Raw genomic sequence first — 17,713 nt, forward strand, 5'->3', positions numbered from 1 at the left:
CAGGGTAACAATGGGAAAAAGATAGAAACCTTCAAACTAGATGCTGGCAGAAGATGAACATGACGACCGTTCTTTGTGGAGGCACAAGGTCGCCGACATAAAAGGAGCGAGGCAGACAGAATCGTGGGAGAGAGGACCTCCTATTGTTCTGATCCACTCAGCACAGGCAGCCACTCTCCTCAGCAGCCCGGTCCTCTAACTGAACTGAATTACAGCACAGCCCATAACATTACATCATTCATAAGAGAATTAAACGTGCCCCCATTGGAAAGGGGATACACACATCCTCATGCAACTCATACTCATGCATTTGCAATGATGACTGCACACACACACACACACACATACACCAGCATTCTCGCGGGCAGACACACACAAGCCTTAACCCTCATCCACCCTCAACCTCGAGAACTCTCAGTGTGTGTTGACAAACTTTGCTGTGGGGGGAACTAGCAGGCATAGCAGAGAGATTAAGACAGGCGGTTAAAAAGCCACTGAGACACAGAGCAACACACACACACGCACAAACTTGAGGAAGGAGGCGAGACGGGACGTGCTCATACTGTCAAACCACTTCATTGCTGGCCCTGGCGCCTAATTATGCAATAAAAGCGCCTCAGCGGGGGGAAACAGCATAGCCCAAAATAAAAATCAGCCTGCCTAAAAAGTAGAAGATTCACCCGGTGTAAAATATCCTCCATCTCCCCGGGGACGGGAGCTGTGCTACAGGCCCAACACAACTCTATTCTGTTCTTTTGTTTCCAGCACATATCACAAGAGGCAGGCCAGCAGACAGTGAGTCAGACCTAGATTCATACAAACATTGTGGTGGAGTAAAACTGCAGGTGATGCAGGGAAACAGCCACAGGGATGAGGGGAGAGTAGAGCAGAGAGGGAGAAGCAGAGAGAGAAAAGTTAAGAAGGTGGTGAGAGACTGAGGAGAAGAAAGTGATAAGAAAAGGGAGGTAGAGTGAGAAATAAAGTGTGAAGGAGAGAGAGGAGGGGGGTTGGGGGATACTGAGAGAGTACCATGCATGGCGTGCTGTCAGAGAGATGTGTATGTGTGTGTGCTTTTTAGAGAAGTTGCAAGTCGCATCGAGAGACCAGTTAGGAAAGATGAGTGTCAAAGCCCAACCCTGCCGCTGCATTAGACACTTAATTAACCTCCTTATACGCTAAGCCAAAGGCTTGGACATGTGGACAGAGTGTGTCTGTGTGTATTTTTACTGCGCATGTTTATAAGCGGATCGATCTGTATGCAAGTAGGCAGCACAGCGTTTCAGGTGCCTCTATACCTTTAGATTTTATATCTATGAATTAAAAATGAATCTGGCTGTAAAACCCTGCTCAATACCTCTTATCCTTTTACGCCATCGTGTTCACCTGCAATGCAATCAACATACACTGTATGCTTCCCCCTCTCTTTGTGTTTTTTTTTCTTCTTCACCTCAGCACCATCCCTCGATCCCTCATCCAATTTCACCCACCCGGAAACTCTCTCATTTACCTTCCCCACCCGTCCTCTTCACCCTTCCCTCGTTCTCTCCATGTCTCCACTACTCCCTCATGTCCTGACCCTTCACCTCACGCTTTCCCCTCTTACCTTCCCATCCTCTTCTCCTTCTTCACCCCCTCTCGCAGCTTTACCTGCTTCTCCACTCATCCATTTCCCTCCCTACATTTCTCTCCCCCCAACCCCCCCCCCCCCCTCTACACTCTCTGCCCTTGGCTGCCAGCCGTAAGCTGCTGCTGGTAATTATCAATCTACAGTCCACAAAACACACGAGAAGCAAATGCACACATTCTCAAGCGCATGACATGCTTGACACATACACACCAGCACCAACAGCCCTGGATACACACACACACACGCACACACACAGTCCTTCACGGCTACAAAGCCTCAAAGTTACGCAGCTAGGCCCTGAGAGAAAAGAGGCAGCTATCACACGACTGCACAAACAGGAACACAGTCCCCAATCCTTTATGTAGGAGCTTGTTTGCCGTACACAAATCAATGTACACAAACTAACATACCCGACGCACACAACTACAAGCAAGCGCAAACACACAAACAAAATGGGCACACACACAGAGTCACGCACAAACACACGTACACTAACACCGTGAACGAATGAATAAACAAAAAGCCACAGCCCCTGTATACAGGCGCAGACACATGAGAGCAGTGTGCGTCATCTTCAAAGGGAGGTTTGAAAGAACACACCGCCACTCCGCCCCGGCCTCTCCCTCCTTCTCCCGCCCGCCCCCGACTACCAATATATGTTCAAAGGCCATCCATTAACCTTTCACTCACACAGGCCTCTCTGTGATCTACTGCTCTCAGCCAAGGGCTTTGAAGAGCACAGCAACCCCCAGCACCGGGGAGGGAGCAGGGGAGGTAGCAAACGAGAGACGATAGAAAGAGGCAAAAGAGAGTGAAAGGAAAAGGGAAAGGAGGGAATGATAACAACAAGAGATGTGCCCTGTTAACAGATAGTAGGCAGAGGGTAAGGATAGGTAAACAGAGCCAGGGGGATGATACTCGAGGAGGGAGGCTGGATAGAAAGTGGGGTAAGGCAATGGGGAGAAGAGAAAGGAGGTGAAAGAGGGGGCGGAAAGGGAAGAGAGGAGGAAAATGGAAGAGGGAATAGGAAGAGGGAGAGGGAGAGGGAAAGGGAAGGACATCACGATGCAGAGAGAGAGGGAGTAATAGCTGAGGTGTTAGGGGAGGGAAAGCCGAGAGATTGGATGAAAATGAGAGGTGAGCATTAGGAGTGAGAGAAGTGAGAAGCAGCGACTGTTGCTAGTATGATGGGAGGAGGCGGCAAAAGCTTGAAAACGCACACGATGAGCGAAAATAGAGAAACAGGGGAAAAAAGGCTTTACAGCAGTTCTTTATTGCAAAATCCAGATGATACGCAGCAATATTCACAAGCCGCTAGATTAGCAATTAGTGTCAGTGAAGCCTGTGGATTTCAGCTTTATGGCAGGGAGAGAACATGGTAAAACATATTCAAATGCCATTTTCAGACACAATGAGAGCATTTACTTGACTCTATAAACACATACATAACTAGCCGGTTCTGATGGGCTCGGTCTATAAAACAAAAAATTATTAGAAACTTGAAAATGAGAGTTGTCTGTATAGTTCTGAATTTAAACCATTAAAGTGGGTGTAAGTCATCTGGCTGTCTATGATTGTGCCACTAATAGTGTACTTAAATTGTGGCAACACATATTTGTACTGTTGTATTTGGGGAAAACAATACTTCAAAGGTTACTTCCCATTTAATTTCAATGTATGATAATGATGCTGTAACAAGAATTCAGAATTAAGAATTCAAAATTAACAGCAGCAGGTGCAGCATGTAGGAGCAATGACAAGAGCATGAGCCTGAGAGGTTACAAAGTTCACCTCGCTGATGTTTATGTGCACAAAATATTCCGGTTTTTGCCCCTATTTTCAAAAGTAGAATATTCCTGTGAAGCGGTTTTCATGGATAATAAAAATTCATATTCCTATACTTATTTCAAAGTTTCCTACAGGCAGAGGACTTGTTTGACCGTGCGAGCACTGCCTCCCTCTTTCATTTCCTCAACCACCTTCTTGAAAAGGTCAGTGTTGAGATATCTGCACATATCCAAAAACCTGTTGACGTCAAAATCTTTCATAATCTTTAAAAGTAGGTGTGTTTGTCCTTTCGACCAGCAATGTGGGCGTTTCTTTTGGGCATGCATCCCCACGCCAGCCTTGCAAACTGTTGGCTAGTTGGTTTGTGTGCAACGTATCCATGACAACACACAGAGTTGACTGCAAACAGACAAGAGGCCGTGTGTCACAAACAGAACCCCAATTGAGAGGCATATGAATGCACTGTATACAACTCCAGAGGATGCTATTAAATCTCTATTATATGTCTTAATTGGGATATGCAAAAACAATCAGAATATCTAATCAGAATATGCTGTTTACATGACCATATCAAATTTTATCATATTCGGAATAATAGTGGAATATTAGTGTGCTTGTAAATGTAGCAATTGGCTCGTTAAGAATATAGTTAGTTATTCTAGTGTCACCTTATTCCAGTGCTCTGCCTCAAGTAAGCTCAGTTTTTCAGACCTGTCTGATAGCAACAAAAGTGTAGAGCAGAGAGTTTACAAAACACACATTAAAGCAATATGCTGTTCAGCAAATTATACAACAACAAGGAGCCAAGAGCACATAGCAAGGTTGGCGGCACTACCGCTTTATTGCCTCCTCTCGAGATATTATTGCTACAACCCTGTCAGAGAATCAATTCTTATGAATTAGTGAGTAGGTTGCAGTTTTGAAATTATCATTTTAATAATATAGTATTGCGGAACTGAAAGTCTACTCTCTCTCTCTCTCCCTGTGCAAAAATTAAATATTGGATGTGGTTCCAGGTCAAGTATTTTTGAAGATCTTTATTCAGAATTTTAAATCTCAGGTTGAGCAACTTAAACCCAAAAGAACTGTCAGCTCAGTCATAAAAAAAGCATCTGGCTTGCAAAGGCACAGTGAATTCTTCATGTGGCCCTCCATGAAAAATAACTACCCCCCCTGCATTATAGAAAGCAAAATACTGCATTGAGATCAGTCCCCGTTCAGACATTGTCACCATCCAAGGACAGTCGGGAGACTAAAGCACTTTGTTGAGAAGATGTGTAAAAACAGCTAGGCCCCCATCCTTAAATAATAACTATCGTTCAGGGGAAAAGGCACAGAAGAAAAAAGCTGGGGAGAGGAGGGGAAGACAGATAAAAATGTCTGCGTGTGCACTAAAGGACCAGGGGCCTTTCCACGCGACTGATCTGAGAGCAAAGGCTTAAATACAGGAGAGATGAGAACAGATTCCACCAGTCAGCTGGCGCTGGTGTCCTGATATGAGTAGAACACACATACTGACATAAATGCTCTCACACACACAGCTGTCTGACATGAACACACTTACACAAACACAAAAACCCACACAGACTCCTGCACTTACATATCATTACACACTCACAGACATATTGTACACACACATATTATACTACAGCTGTATCTGTCTAGTATTTGTGCCGAACCAACGACCAGCACAGCCGCACACAGAATACACAGCATGTAGACTGATGCACATAATGTGCAACCAAAGTTCACAAGCCTGAGTTCTTCAAGTAAACTTTAGCTGTAGGCCTTTGGGAACAGGTTTAGCACAGCGAGCTGACTGGCAGGCAAGTATAAATAACCCTAGTGCAAATGAGCGCAAATGAAACACCGAAGCTGGAGGACACATTGCAACATAGAGAGAGGTGTGTATAAGAGGAGGACGTTATGTCGACATTGCTCCACCATTGTAGGGTCTGTGGATGGAAACGCACCCAACATACTAACGCACTAATCAAAATGTTGGTAATTACAAAGGGGTTACATCCCACCATACTCTTTCGGGAAAACGTTAATATGTAAAACACATAACATTCATTCTGTTGCTTTGCGTCTTTTCATCATGCAGGAATAACTTCTTTTGGCATAGCCTATTTGTGGACATTTTTCAGCCTTATTCCCCAGCTCAAAACAGAAAAGTAATCAAAAACTAATCAAATGTAACAAGTTACATTACTTTGATAAGGTAATTAAAATAGTGGCATTACTTATTACATCACCAACAGGGTTAACTAGTAATCTGCAACCTATTGCATTTCTAAAGTAACCCTCTCAACACGCATCACCCAGATGTGCCGATCACCAGGATGGGGAAGAAACAAATCAAAGCTGTGTGTCGCAAACTGCAGTGAAAACCCCAACTGACACACATATTACGAAGGTGCTGTATACACGCCCAGAGGATGCTTTAACAACCCATGACTCAATCAGAAAATGCTAAATTCGGAAAAAGACTTAAATCACATGATCTAAACAGAATATGTTATTCACATGATCTTATCATATTCAGAATATTTTCATATTTGGATACTTATTACACTTTTAACAGGGTAACTAGTGCGGTAACATATTACATTTCAAAAGTAACCTCCCCAACACTGAAAATCCAGATGCGCCGGAGCCCAGCTTATCCCTTTTAATGTACCGTTACACCCCTAACATATACAAAATCATATATAAAAAAAAATCCCCCTCAGGATTGTTACATGTATCACCACTGCTTTCTTCTTGTGTTTGTCGATCAACACGATGTCCGGTTGGTTAGCCATCACCAGTTTGTCAGTCTGGATCTGGATCTTAGCTCGGTCTTTCTCAACCACCTCGGGAGGTGTCTTCCATTCTGACCTTGGGACTTTCAGCACATACTCAGTGCAGATGTTCCTGTACACTATGCCAGCCACTTGGTTATGGCATTCAATGTATGCTGTTCCTGCTTGCATCTTACACCCTGCTATTATGTGCTGAACTGTCTCAAGAGCATCTTTGCACAGCCTGCACCTGCGGTCCTGTCTGGCGTGGTAGACCCCTGCTTCTATTGACCTTGTACTAAGCACTGGTACAAGCATTGGAATGCTACTATATAAACTAACGATACATAAATAAAGGACTAGTAATCCAACATTATTATTATGCATCAACATTAATTATTATTAGTTATTCTCAGACAGGGACATTTGAACTTAGTGATCATTTTGTGATTCCAGATCGACCAGCAGTCACCAGCAGTCCAGCACTGCTGAAACTGAGACAGTTTGAATTCACATGACAGGCTTACAGACCCACCAGCAAGATGTCAACAAAGTGTCTGCAATGTTCTCAAAATTGACCAAGATGACTCCCAAAATGTTGAGTGCCAGATATGCCAAAGGAAACTGACATATCACAAATGTACAACGAGTTTGGCAAATCACCTGAAATCTGTCAGTAACAGCTAGGCTGTCTCGCAAAGTGTTCTGTTTTCTAGCCTTTATGAAAAACGTGACTGCGACCTGCATGCTAACAAAGTGGCACTCTGTCATGTTATTTAACTTGTAACAACTGAAAACCAATGTTTCCAAAAAGTCTGACATGAGTCCTTGAGTCTCTTATTAACCCCCCACCTCAGTCAAAGCTTCAATTAATCGTGGACATTTCTCACTGAAGCTTCAACGCCCACAAACTGGTATTTGGGACAGCACTAGCACAGAAATACAAATACACACTCACACCAACAGATGCACACAGCGATGCTTGCGCTGTGCTAAATGAAAGCTCTATGTCAGGGCTTCATCACATACGGCGCAGCTGCCTGCAATGCCTGCCACATTAAGCAAGCCTAATGGGCTTTCAGAGCAACAACGCTGCGTATGAAGGGTTGTACATTCTCGAGCATTCTGTGGAATCAGCGGGACATTCAGTTTGTCAGGGTGTGCATGTCAGTCTGTCGGGGAGCCTGCCGGGCAGGGCGGGTGGAAGGGTTTTGTATATACCACCAGGAACATGACTTTATTTCCCTAGGTTAGTGTGAGCTTGCATTCACGGATGAAAATATTGTTTCTGTATCACACAGCCAGTGCATTTCAAAGAGAAATGGAGAACTGCACAGCGATTTTACAAGATAATAGGGCAGGTGAGTGAGGACTATGGGACGAAGCAAGAAGGAAATATGTGTACAAAGCTCACGCTGGTTAGGAACATTTGCATTAAAGAGCTGGTTTCAGAAGAGAATAAATGTGTGGGTGTTAGGGGTAAATATTAGAGTGTGCAGCCAGGAGTAGAGTGAGGTTAAAGCATGGCAGATTAGTCGGGACACCGAGGAGGAGCAGGGGTACACATTAGACTGTGAAGCCATGTGTGATGATCCTGCAGGTTTCCAAATGAGCTCTGATTAGCCTGAGAGTGATTTCAGCAGCTCTCGTCACATCAAAGCCCGGCCCTCTTCCTTTAAATTCTCTCTCCCCTACTCTCGTTTCTTATTCTCCCCTGCTCCCCTGGTTGAACTACCGTAGAATAAAGAGAATACATTTCAGCTGAAAATCAGCTGCCAAAATTCTGTGCACCACAACCACTTGTCTATGTGCGTGCCTGTGTGCCTGATCCCATTAGGAGAAGATTTTCTTAATTTCATCAAACCGAATGTTGCACCTCTGCTTTGGAGCTGAATACAGATAACAGTCAATTGATTATTAATGCATTATTAATACACCCCAAGTGCCAGGTCACACAGATAGCGGGATTATTTTCACGCAAATGCACACACCCACACACAAACACAAAGCAACACAGCGCCAGAGGCCAAATGTGTCCGATGGAACAGAGCGTACGCTACTCAAATCCAATGCTACAAAAGCAGCCAAATTAAGATGGGAAAAAAAACAGCACCTACTCAAATTAGAACTGCACCTGGCCAATCAGAGCTTACACGGAGGGAAAGTGGAAACCAATGCTGACACAGGCATACACAAACACATTTTAATTTTAACCTCCCTCCCTCAGTTTCCTCGACTCCTCCCGCCTCATCACTAGCCCCTCCCTGTGGCGGCTGTGTCTCTGCCTGACGCTCCTCCCACTGCTCGTCCTAGCTGTCCATCACCCAGCGGCTCATTGGCACAGAGCTGACTGAGAGCATACAGCAGATGGTGTGCTGCTGTCTGTGTGGCAGGCCACTAGCAGGACACCCAACAGCCCCTCCTTTCCCTCCTCGGCCCTCTGCCTCCCCCTGCAATCCCTGCTCCTTCCCTCTTACACACACACACACACACACACACACACACACACCCTCCAGCATCACTTCAGCCCAACCAGGTCACCTGCTGCCAGGCTTACAACAGCTAGCGCACACACAAACACACACAAACACAAAATGAACTGTCTCATGGTACATGGCACATTCAAAGAGGTCACACATATGGCACTGTTACATGCACGGATTCCCCCCTTATATTCTCGCCACGCTCCGAGTAACATCGAGATGACAAGAAATTTTATTGACATTCACACGTACACTCTCTACCTCGCTCACAATCTCTCCCCGTCTCCTGTCGAGGCAGTTTGGTTAATCAAGTGCAGCGTTTCTAGCCTGGTCAGCAAGTCAATACGCTTACAACCTTCATCACGTAGCTAACGTATAAATATTACATCCTCATTTGCAATAACCTGGTCGGGCCAGTTACAGAGCACGGTGAACCTAACAGGAGCTTAGTGCAACATTACAAGCTGGCTCAGTGAGGCAATACGAAATTATACATACTGTATATGCTGCATGTATAAATAAAGGCTTACAGAATACTGAATAGACATGAGTGTAGTTATTTGTAATGTAATGTGACAATATTAAAAAATACCATAAAATCTTTATATTTATTACGCACCTGCCGAGGACGGAGCAACACTGCTGATAGCCACAGCACAGGTGAAGATGACCCATACTGCCAGAGCCATGTTGGAGGCTGACCAGGGGGCAGGGCAAGGGGTGGGGCTAAAGCGTAGAGGCGGTCAGCAGGCACAGGTGAGTGGGGCAGCGCTTCCTCAGCTCACACCCTCCCTGAGGGTGATCCTGCAGAAAACAAGGGAAGGAAACATCAGAGAGGTAAGAGCCTCGTAAACATTTGTATGTAACTGTGTGTCCATAAAGAGGAATCATTCTACTGTTGTGCTGTTCATGCGTACACCTCTCAGTGCGGCATTTGAATTAGACAGTGTTGACTAATTTATTCTGCATTTATCACTGGAATATGTGATAATAACTCAGCACAAAACTGAGAGCCTCATGAGTGGTAAAGCATACTAAGAGAGGAGAGGAGAGGAGAGGAGAGGAGAGGAGAGGAGAGGAGAGGAGAGGCTCCCCCTGTGGTGGTCAGGTATAATGATCAGACAGGGAGATCTGAGGCCATTTTGTGCAGGATGGCATGGCAACAGCTGTTGCCACTACCAGCTCATCACTCTACAGTGTTTGAACGCTTGATTGAATCAGACATGCTACATATGTTTTGGGGATGTTAACAGGGCTATGTTCAACATGTGAAAAAAATACATGTCCTCTGTGTGTATGTGTGTGTGTGTTTGTGAGCGGGCATGCACACATGGCGAGACAGTGAAAAGTTGTGACTCAGTCAGCAGTGCCAAAGGGCTCAAACATCTCATTTGCCTAATGAAATAAATCATAATCTGGAACTTTAGCTCTGATTTTTTGATGGTAGAAACTGCTCTGCCCCCTCCAGGGGTTGGAAGACAGAAAACAGTAGAGACGGTATTGTTAGAGCTAATACTCCTCCTGCTGAGCTTGCTGATGAAACAGACAGATTGGACTGCATCTGTCTGTATCTGTGTGTGTATTTTTTTCCTATTTTTTGGAGGGAGATGGGGGTTAGAGGATTTCCTTTGATCTTTCCATCCCTCTATCCCCTTTATTTGATTGATCCTATACTGTCGGAGGGTATAATATAATGCGGTAAGTTCTAATTGGTAATTTCTATCAAAAAAAAAAAAAAAGTCACATTTGCTGAAACTGTCACTACGACCACACAAAAACAGATGAGACAGACGTTGTTCTAATGGCATTTGCAAGATTTCGCCACGGCTAAACAAAAACGACCAATCAGAGCCGAGGATCCTGTAACGCAGCTGTCAATCATGTCAATCACTGCTTGTGAATTTCAGTGACACTGTCAAACTGATCAAATATCTATCAGGATTCTGTTACTGCATTGCCTATTTCTCGCCTCAAATATTTTTCAGCAACACATATTAGTGTACTGTTGAGCTGATAATGAGGTTTGTGTCCCAGCCGCCATGTTGAAAACAGCTGAGCCAAAAGCGGCCGGAGCTGAGGATACTTGCAAAATGCCATTGGAACAATTCAAGGGGGCGGATATAGTGGATATAGTGACGGTTTGAGCAATTATGACAGTTGCCGCCTGAAACTTTAGCATGCACACACTCTCTCAAACAAAAAGCTTCGGCTACTTTCAGTGCTGCTAACTTAACTCTATTCCTAAGCCTGAGCCCTTGCATTTTCAGCTAACCTACAAAATAACCACCGCACGCAGCTCCAAACTCTTATAATGTTTCGGTGATATAAAGTGATAAAGCTTACGGAAGCTTAGAGCAGAACATGTGAAATCAAAATCTAACTCTAAAAATATTGAAGCCTTCTGCTACTAAGTTACACCCCAACGGATTCTCCCTTTCAGCAGTAAAAAAGGTGATTCAAAATCCTGACACCAAGAAACCAGGTTTTACGGGGCCCTGTCAGTCCCAAATCATGAATACCTGGGTTGAATCAGATTCTTTGGGAAGCTTATTTTGGAGAGGCTATTGAGAATGATAAGTGGGGCAGTATCTGGTCATGCTCTTCAGGTTGTTTATTCACCAACAAAGCTGAGGAGTTGCAATTTAAAGTTATATATAGGCTCTAGATTACGCCACTGAAATGCAACAAGTTTAATCCTTCGCTTTCAAAATACTGCAATAAGCATAAAAACTCTTAAGATTTGTATTTCCATTGTATCTATGGCTGTAAATTTCTTCTCCACCTGTCTTCTGGGTCAAGGTGTGTAAAGAAACTGATATTATTTTTAAGAAAATTGGGATATAGTCAGCAGCCCTGAACCTTAGCTCCTCTTCACTGAGGCTGATTAAGGTGCTTCTTTTTAGTGCAAGGACGTGGGTTCTACTTCAGAGGATTTCAGATACTGTCCTTACGGTTTCATATTGTTACTGGAGAATTATGGAACTTATACCTTTAGAAACTGTAAGCCTCTGGCTCAAGGACCAGCTGTTCAAGATTTTTCACATTTGGGACTCTTTCCTGGACTATACTGGAAATGATGGGGTCTCGAAACACGGTTTATGTGCTCAATGTGCCTTCACTCATTTATTAACTAACTATTTATTTATTTTTTGGTTGTTTGGTTTGGTTTGGTCATATTGTTTGGTTGATTCTTTGACACACACACACATATATATATATATATATATATATATATATATATATATATATACACATATATATAATTTATAATTTATTTTTTCAAAAGTGTGGAGGATGTGTTCTGTGTTATGTGTATCTTAATTTAAAAAAAAAGCAAAAATTCTAAGTAAACGTCTGGGAAAGTAAGTGCTCAAAAGGAAAAAACAAAAGATAGACCCGATGAAGGTCTCCGAATCAAAATGTTCTTGTTCCCAAAGAATTTTCTATTATTGCAAGTGTAGCAGACGGTGTGCGGGAGTTCATTGTTCTAGGACAATAAGTGCTGAATTTTTAAATCTTTTGATCCTTGTCTGTTTGCTCAGTGACACACACATCAACATGTAGCCATGGCCAAGCTCTCTTCTCCTGGCAGCCAAGATGGCAGCTCCTGAGTGACTGGGTAACTTCACCCCCTCTGTTCATCATCACTGATTTGGCTTCCCCTCCACCTCTTCAGCCCCTCCTCTTTCTGACCTTCTCTGATATTTACCCTCCTCCCCAGTGGCAACGCCCGGCCCGCAGCCACCGACCTGCCTGGGTGTCGCTGTGTGGATTAGTATGTTGGATGTCGTGGAGTACGAGCAAGAGCGGGAGAGAAAGGGAGGGCAAACAGCAAAGAGTGAGAGAGAGTATGCAAGCAGAACATAGAGTACAAAGCACATCCGCAGCAGCTGTTCTTTACACCAGCGTTTATTTCTATCACTACACACAAACACACACAACCTCTGCACTAGTGCAGCCTGTGCCTTAATTTGAGTTTGTTTGCGACCACCCTCTATGACCAGAAGCTGAGAGAAAAGGACATGCTCAGAGGGAGGGCAGGAGAGACAAAGAAAGAGTAGAAAAGCAGTAAACAAATAGCAATAGACATGTGATGTGGTACTGTAGAAGCCTTGGCGGCACCGCTCTCTCTCACGGCCTTTCCTCTCTCTCTGTATTATTAATGGTCAAAAAGTGATCCCCTCCTGTGCGGTGACAGGCTGTCGTTTTTTTCCTCCAACTTTTGTGGTTTTAATAAGAAAAATCTGTCTTTCTTCTTGTTTCTTTTGACTGTGCTTCTGTCTGTACTTTTCAATAATAGCTCTCCTGTGGTCTCAGAAGATGAGGAGGGCCGGAGAAAGAGTGCAGGGAGGCAGGGAAGAAGGAAGGGGAAGGCAGGTTGGGGATTGAGGGAGAGAGGGAGAGGAAAGTGCATGGTGGATAAATTGATTTTTATTTTGTGACAAAAAGAAAGCTAGCATTACACAACACCATTTCAATGTGGAGGGAAGGGAGAACAGACGGGAAAGAAGAATGCAGTTATGGCCAAAATGAAGAAAAAGAAGAAACAAAGGAGGGACAAAACAAAGGAGTGACAGAACGATGGAGCAAAAAAAAAGACAGGAAGCATCACGCAGCCTGACTAACTAATAAACAAGGAACAGAAGGAGCAAAAGGAAGTAAGGAACAAACGAAGTGAGGGAGGGATGACTTTCTGTATAACGAGAATAAATAAGAGAGAGTGGGAGGAGAGACGGCTGAAAATAGCTAAGTGAGGACAGTAAAGGAATAGTAAGAAAGCAGGAAGTAATGTCAAAGGAGAGAGCATTTCTTCTGCCTGTGTCTCTGCGTCAGTGTGCCTCTGGGTGGAGGAAGGTTAGGAGTCTTTGGAGGGTGTGAGATGGGTGTCCCTCGCCCTCTGCGCTCTCCCTACTTGGAGGATGTTACGCGCCCGAGGCCAGGGGCTGACCTTTTGCACTGATCACATCCACCATTATTATCATCACTGTTTCTCTTCTAATAGAGCGGAACATCATATCCCTATGAGACCGGAGCCCACAAAATGGGAGAACGGACAGCAATTTCACCGGACTGGTGGAAAGGTGAGGAGGGCGAGCAGGGGAGACAGTGGGAGGCAGGGCGAATGACAGTCAGCTGTACCAACTCAAAGACAGACGTGCGCCTGTCTGAGTAAAGTGATGGCGGAGTTACACTTAAGTGCACAGCTCTGTCATCTTGTTTGGGATGCTACCCTCTGTTTCTTCAGCTATTAATTTACAGGCTGCCTTGATCCAAAGCAAATAACCTCATTATCCACTTCTATTGGATCATTACGATAATCACCATGATCATTAGGATCTGTTTGCTTTAGCAGACACGCTCATCGAGAACAGGGTGTCACAAGTCCTTTTTATACGGGGTGGGGGGTACTGTTATAGGCTGCGTGTGTCTGTCACGGGAACCATTCATGTTTAGCCCATCACGCAAATCACTTCTGTACAGAGGAAAGAGGCATTTAGGAACATTACCCGACCAGAATCAAAAGGAGCGAGAACAAAGAGTTTACGTCGACAGTTTTTGCTGCATAATTAGCAAAGCTGGTGCAACTCTCAGAGCTGCTACAGCTTCAGGCTTTCTCTCCTCTGTTTTTTCCCTCTCCAAGGGGAATCTGATATCAAGGTGGGAGAGACAAGTATGATAAGCGTGCCTGTGTGTGTGTGTGTGACCGGGCAGCCCGTGGTCAGGAGGCAAAAGATACACACAGCTGATTGGACTAACACTGCAGCTTTAAAAGTACATTCTCCACTGAGAGCTTGCCAAAGATGCTCTCCCGCATAAAGCTCTTAATTAGCATTTCAATATATTTGAAGATGAGGTATGTTGTATGAACAAGTGAAAATCATGCAGGCCAACAGGGAGCAACGCGGGGAGCGGGAAAACACAAACACACAAATTTATTTGGTTAGAAAAACACTTGTGATTGATTTAAAGATTTGACAGTCATAACTTCTGACGGTCTGTTGCTCCATGCAAAGAGAAGTCTTTGCATCCGAAGATGAAGCACCAGCATTTCCCATGCTATTAGGATTGATGTTTATGCCTCAGATGCTTCAACAACAAATAGTTGGTTCAGTAGCAAAGCTCCTGCTATGAAGGAAATGATTGCCTCCTAGCAACCGACACAGTCGAGCGTGCAGAACTGAATGGCAATCACATCTCACTTACAAATCAGAAAGTGATGCAAACTGCTGCATTAAATATTTGTAATCAAGTAAAAATTCAGTTCAAATAAACTTCCAACATCCACTTAAATTGGAATGAATTGAAAACAAGTACTTTTCTTTTATTCAGGGCTGTTGGGATTTGGTTTCAGTCAGGTCTGAGACAGGCACTTTATTTCAGAGGAAAGTATCACTAGACTCAGTGAAGGCTAGCCATGTAGTATTAGAGTTTGATGAGACTGCAGAGAACGACAAAAACGTATGCTTCGCCTGGGGGCCTCTAAGTAATTCTCCCTCTGAGTCATCGGAGCCGAAGCTTTGTCACACTTGATACTCTTTTGTACTCTCTTGAGTTAGGCAAGTGGGAGCAATACAAGGAAGTGTAACAATAAATGAGGATGAGATAGAATTCATTAATTACTCCTTCACCTCCATAAAACTAATCACTCGCCAAAGTGAATATAATTATCCTACTTTTCCTTTGGAAACGTAACAGACATACCATGAAATATCATTACCATCACCATCTGTGATCGGGCTTTGCTGAGTGGGAGGCTGTGTTTTTACTGTCAAACCTGCCTTCCAGGATGCTGAGGTATGACAGTCGAATTTAATTCAATGATTATTCAAATTAGCCAAAGTGATGATTTGGACACACTTCCACTTCCACACTGTGTGTGTGAGTGTCAAAAGCACCCATTAACGGAGCGCGTGGAATCAGATAAACTCTGATTACGAGGAAGAGTTTGCTTCAGTCACTGCGCTAAAAGTGACATCAAGGGCAGCGGCTGGCACAATCTGACACCATTATCTATGACATTCAAAACAACAGGAACTCTGCCCTGCTAGTATTTAATGTCCTAAAACTAAAGATAAAAAATAACATAATTTTCTACAAATTGTACCAGAGCACCTCTGTACACTTAACAGATGCCACAACAAGATCGAATCAATGTCACAGCAAAAAAAAAAAAAAAAAAAAAAAAAAAAAAAAGATAGCAGCTCGTAAAAATCCCCTTCATTGTTATCTTCCAGTTGGGCCTATCGCTAATCTCCCTAATCCTTTTTGGTGAGGCTATCGCTAGCAAAGACACCATAATAGCATCAGATATTATTCCTTCACAACAACCTGATTCTATTACATTTGCATTGACTCCGAGCAGCCCACACGGTCTCGGTCATAGTGAGAACTGTGATGTTAACACTGGAGCATTCATTCAGGATGGATAATGTTGTTAAGATAGCGGCGACTGCACAGGCACATTCAGGTCAGATCATCCCAACACTTCTCCATTTACTGGGGTAGGTCAGTTAAGGCCGGAGCTCTGGTGTGGTAGTATCTCGCTGGCTGCAGCAGCAGGGCTGTTTATATAATGACACCATTGTGCCGACTGTGTGCAGATGGAACATCAGAGCTCTTGTAATGGCCTGTGTATTAGGGCCAATGTGTTTGATTACTGACTCAGGGAGAGCGGGGATAGGCTGTGTAGTCAACAGGGAATAAGGCTCCTTCCAAAACAGCAACCCAGGGAAAAAAAAGACCTATTTGAAGAAACAGAAGGAAAGAGAGGAGAGACAAAAAAAAAACAGGGAGAGACTTTAATGGAAGTGTGCTTTAAGGGAATGCAAATGAGACAAGGGAATCTGCAGAGCTGCAGAACACAGCGGAGGGATATCAAACAGGGCTAGTGCGGCTGTCAAAGAGGTAAAGGCAAAGGGGGGGTGGGAGGGGGGTAGAGAGAGAGAGAGCCCCTCTCACTTTATTCAATAGGCACTCCTGTAGCACTTTTTCCTGCTTCAGCATCCGCCCTCGGCTGCAGCTCTCCACAAACCCCAACCCACACACCTTCTCATCTCTAGAGTCTACACTTTAACTATTATATGTTTCCGAAACAGTAGTAGTTCTAAAAAAAAAAAGGCCTGCCTATAAAGAAGCCAGTAGGAGTCCAATATTCCTGAGTGACAGTTGTACATACTAATCAGAGTGCACAAGTATCTGAAGGCGGTTGGCTGTGTGTGTGATAACAGGGCTTCATCTGTGAATGAGTGACAGAGATAGTCTGCCCCGAGCCAGCCAGCCAGTCAGTCAGTTCGTCAGCGATGACACCGTGCGGCGGAGAGAGCGCGCGCTCCCCGGCCTGGTCTTCAGTGTCTCCAGTGTGGCCTGTGATTTATTGTGGCGGTGGAGAGCTTGTCACTGTTCATTATTACTGATGCAACAGGAGGCAATGCCACCACCCATCAATGCTTGCCCTGTGACGCCCGCCACAGCTGCCAGAGGAAGTGACCTCAGCACCCACCTGTCTTCTAACGCAAACACTGACTGCCGCCCCGCTCTAATGGGATCTAATGTCTTACAGGGATGAAACCTCTGACCCAGTTTGGCAGCCATCTCTTAGCCAATCACTAATCAGTGGAAACATTATACATTAAAGGTCCAGTGTGAAGGATTTTGGGGGATATATTGGCAGAAATTGAATATAATGTTCTTTTTAGTATATAATCACCTAAAAAATAGGTGCTGTTGTGTTTTATTACCTTAGAATGAGACATTTATATCTACACAGGGAGCGGGTTCTCATCCACGGAGTCTGCCATGTTACACCACCACATATCCACACTGGCCCAGAATGGACAAACCAAACAATGGCTCTAGGTGCGAGGTGCCATAGCCGAACATTACTGATTTAAAATAAAACTGCTTTATTCAGTGTTTTTAACATCTTAAATCACCTGGTCTGTTTGTGTTAGAAAAGAAGAGACCTCTGCGGATAATTCCCAGTGATAACCTCCTGAACATCTGGTCTTAAGTTATCAAAGAAAACAGGT

General features: G+C 44.1%; 1 protein-coding gene across 2 annotated transcripts in view; it reads right to left on the reverse strand.

Annotated features, from left to right (window-relative positions):
- Positions 1–17,713, reverse strand: part of adgrl1a (adhesion G protein-coupled receptor L1a) — a 198,957-nt gene that overhangs the window by 55,311 nt on the left and 125,933 nt on the right. For both annotated transcript variants that reach the window (XM_078161406.1, XM_033644876.2), the window contains exon 2: positions 9,304–9,488. In XM_078161406.1, coding sequence (XP_078017532.1) covers positions 9,304–9,373 — 70 coding nt within the window. In that variant the 5' untranslated portion in view covers positions 9,374–9,488. The remainder of the gene's footprint in view (positions 1–9,303; positions 9,489–17,713) is intronic.

The sequence above is a fragment of the Epinephelus lanceolatus genome, chromosome 18, assembly GCF_041903045.1.
Source record: "Epinephelus lanceolatus isolate andai-2023 chromosome 18, ASM4190304v1, whole genome shotgun sequence".
Classification (NCBI taxonomy): Eukaryota; Metazoa; Chordata; class Actinopteri; order Perciformes; family Serranidae; genus Epinephelus; species Epinephelus lanceolatus.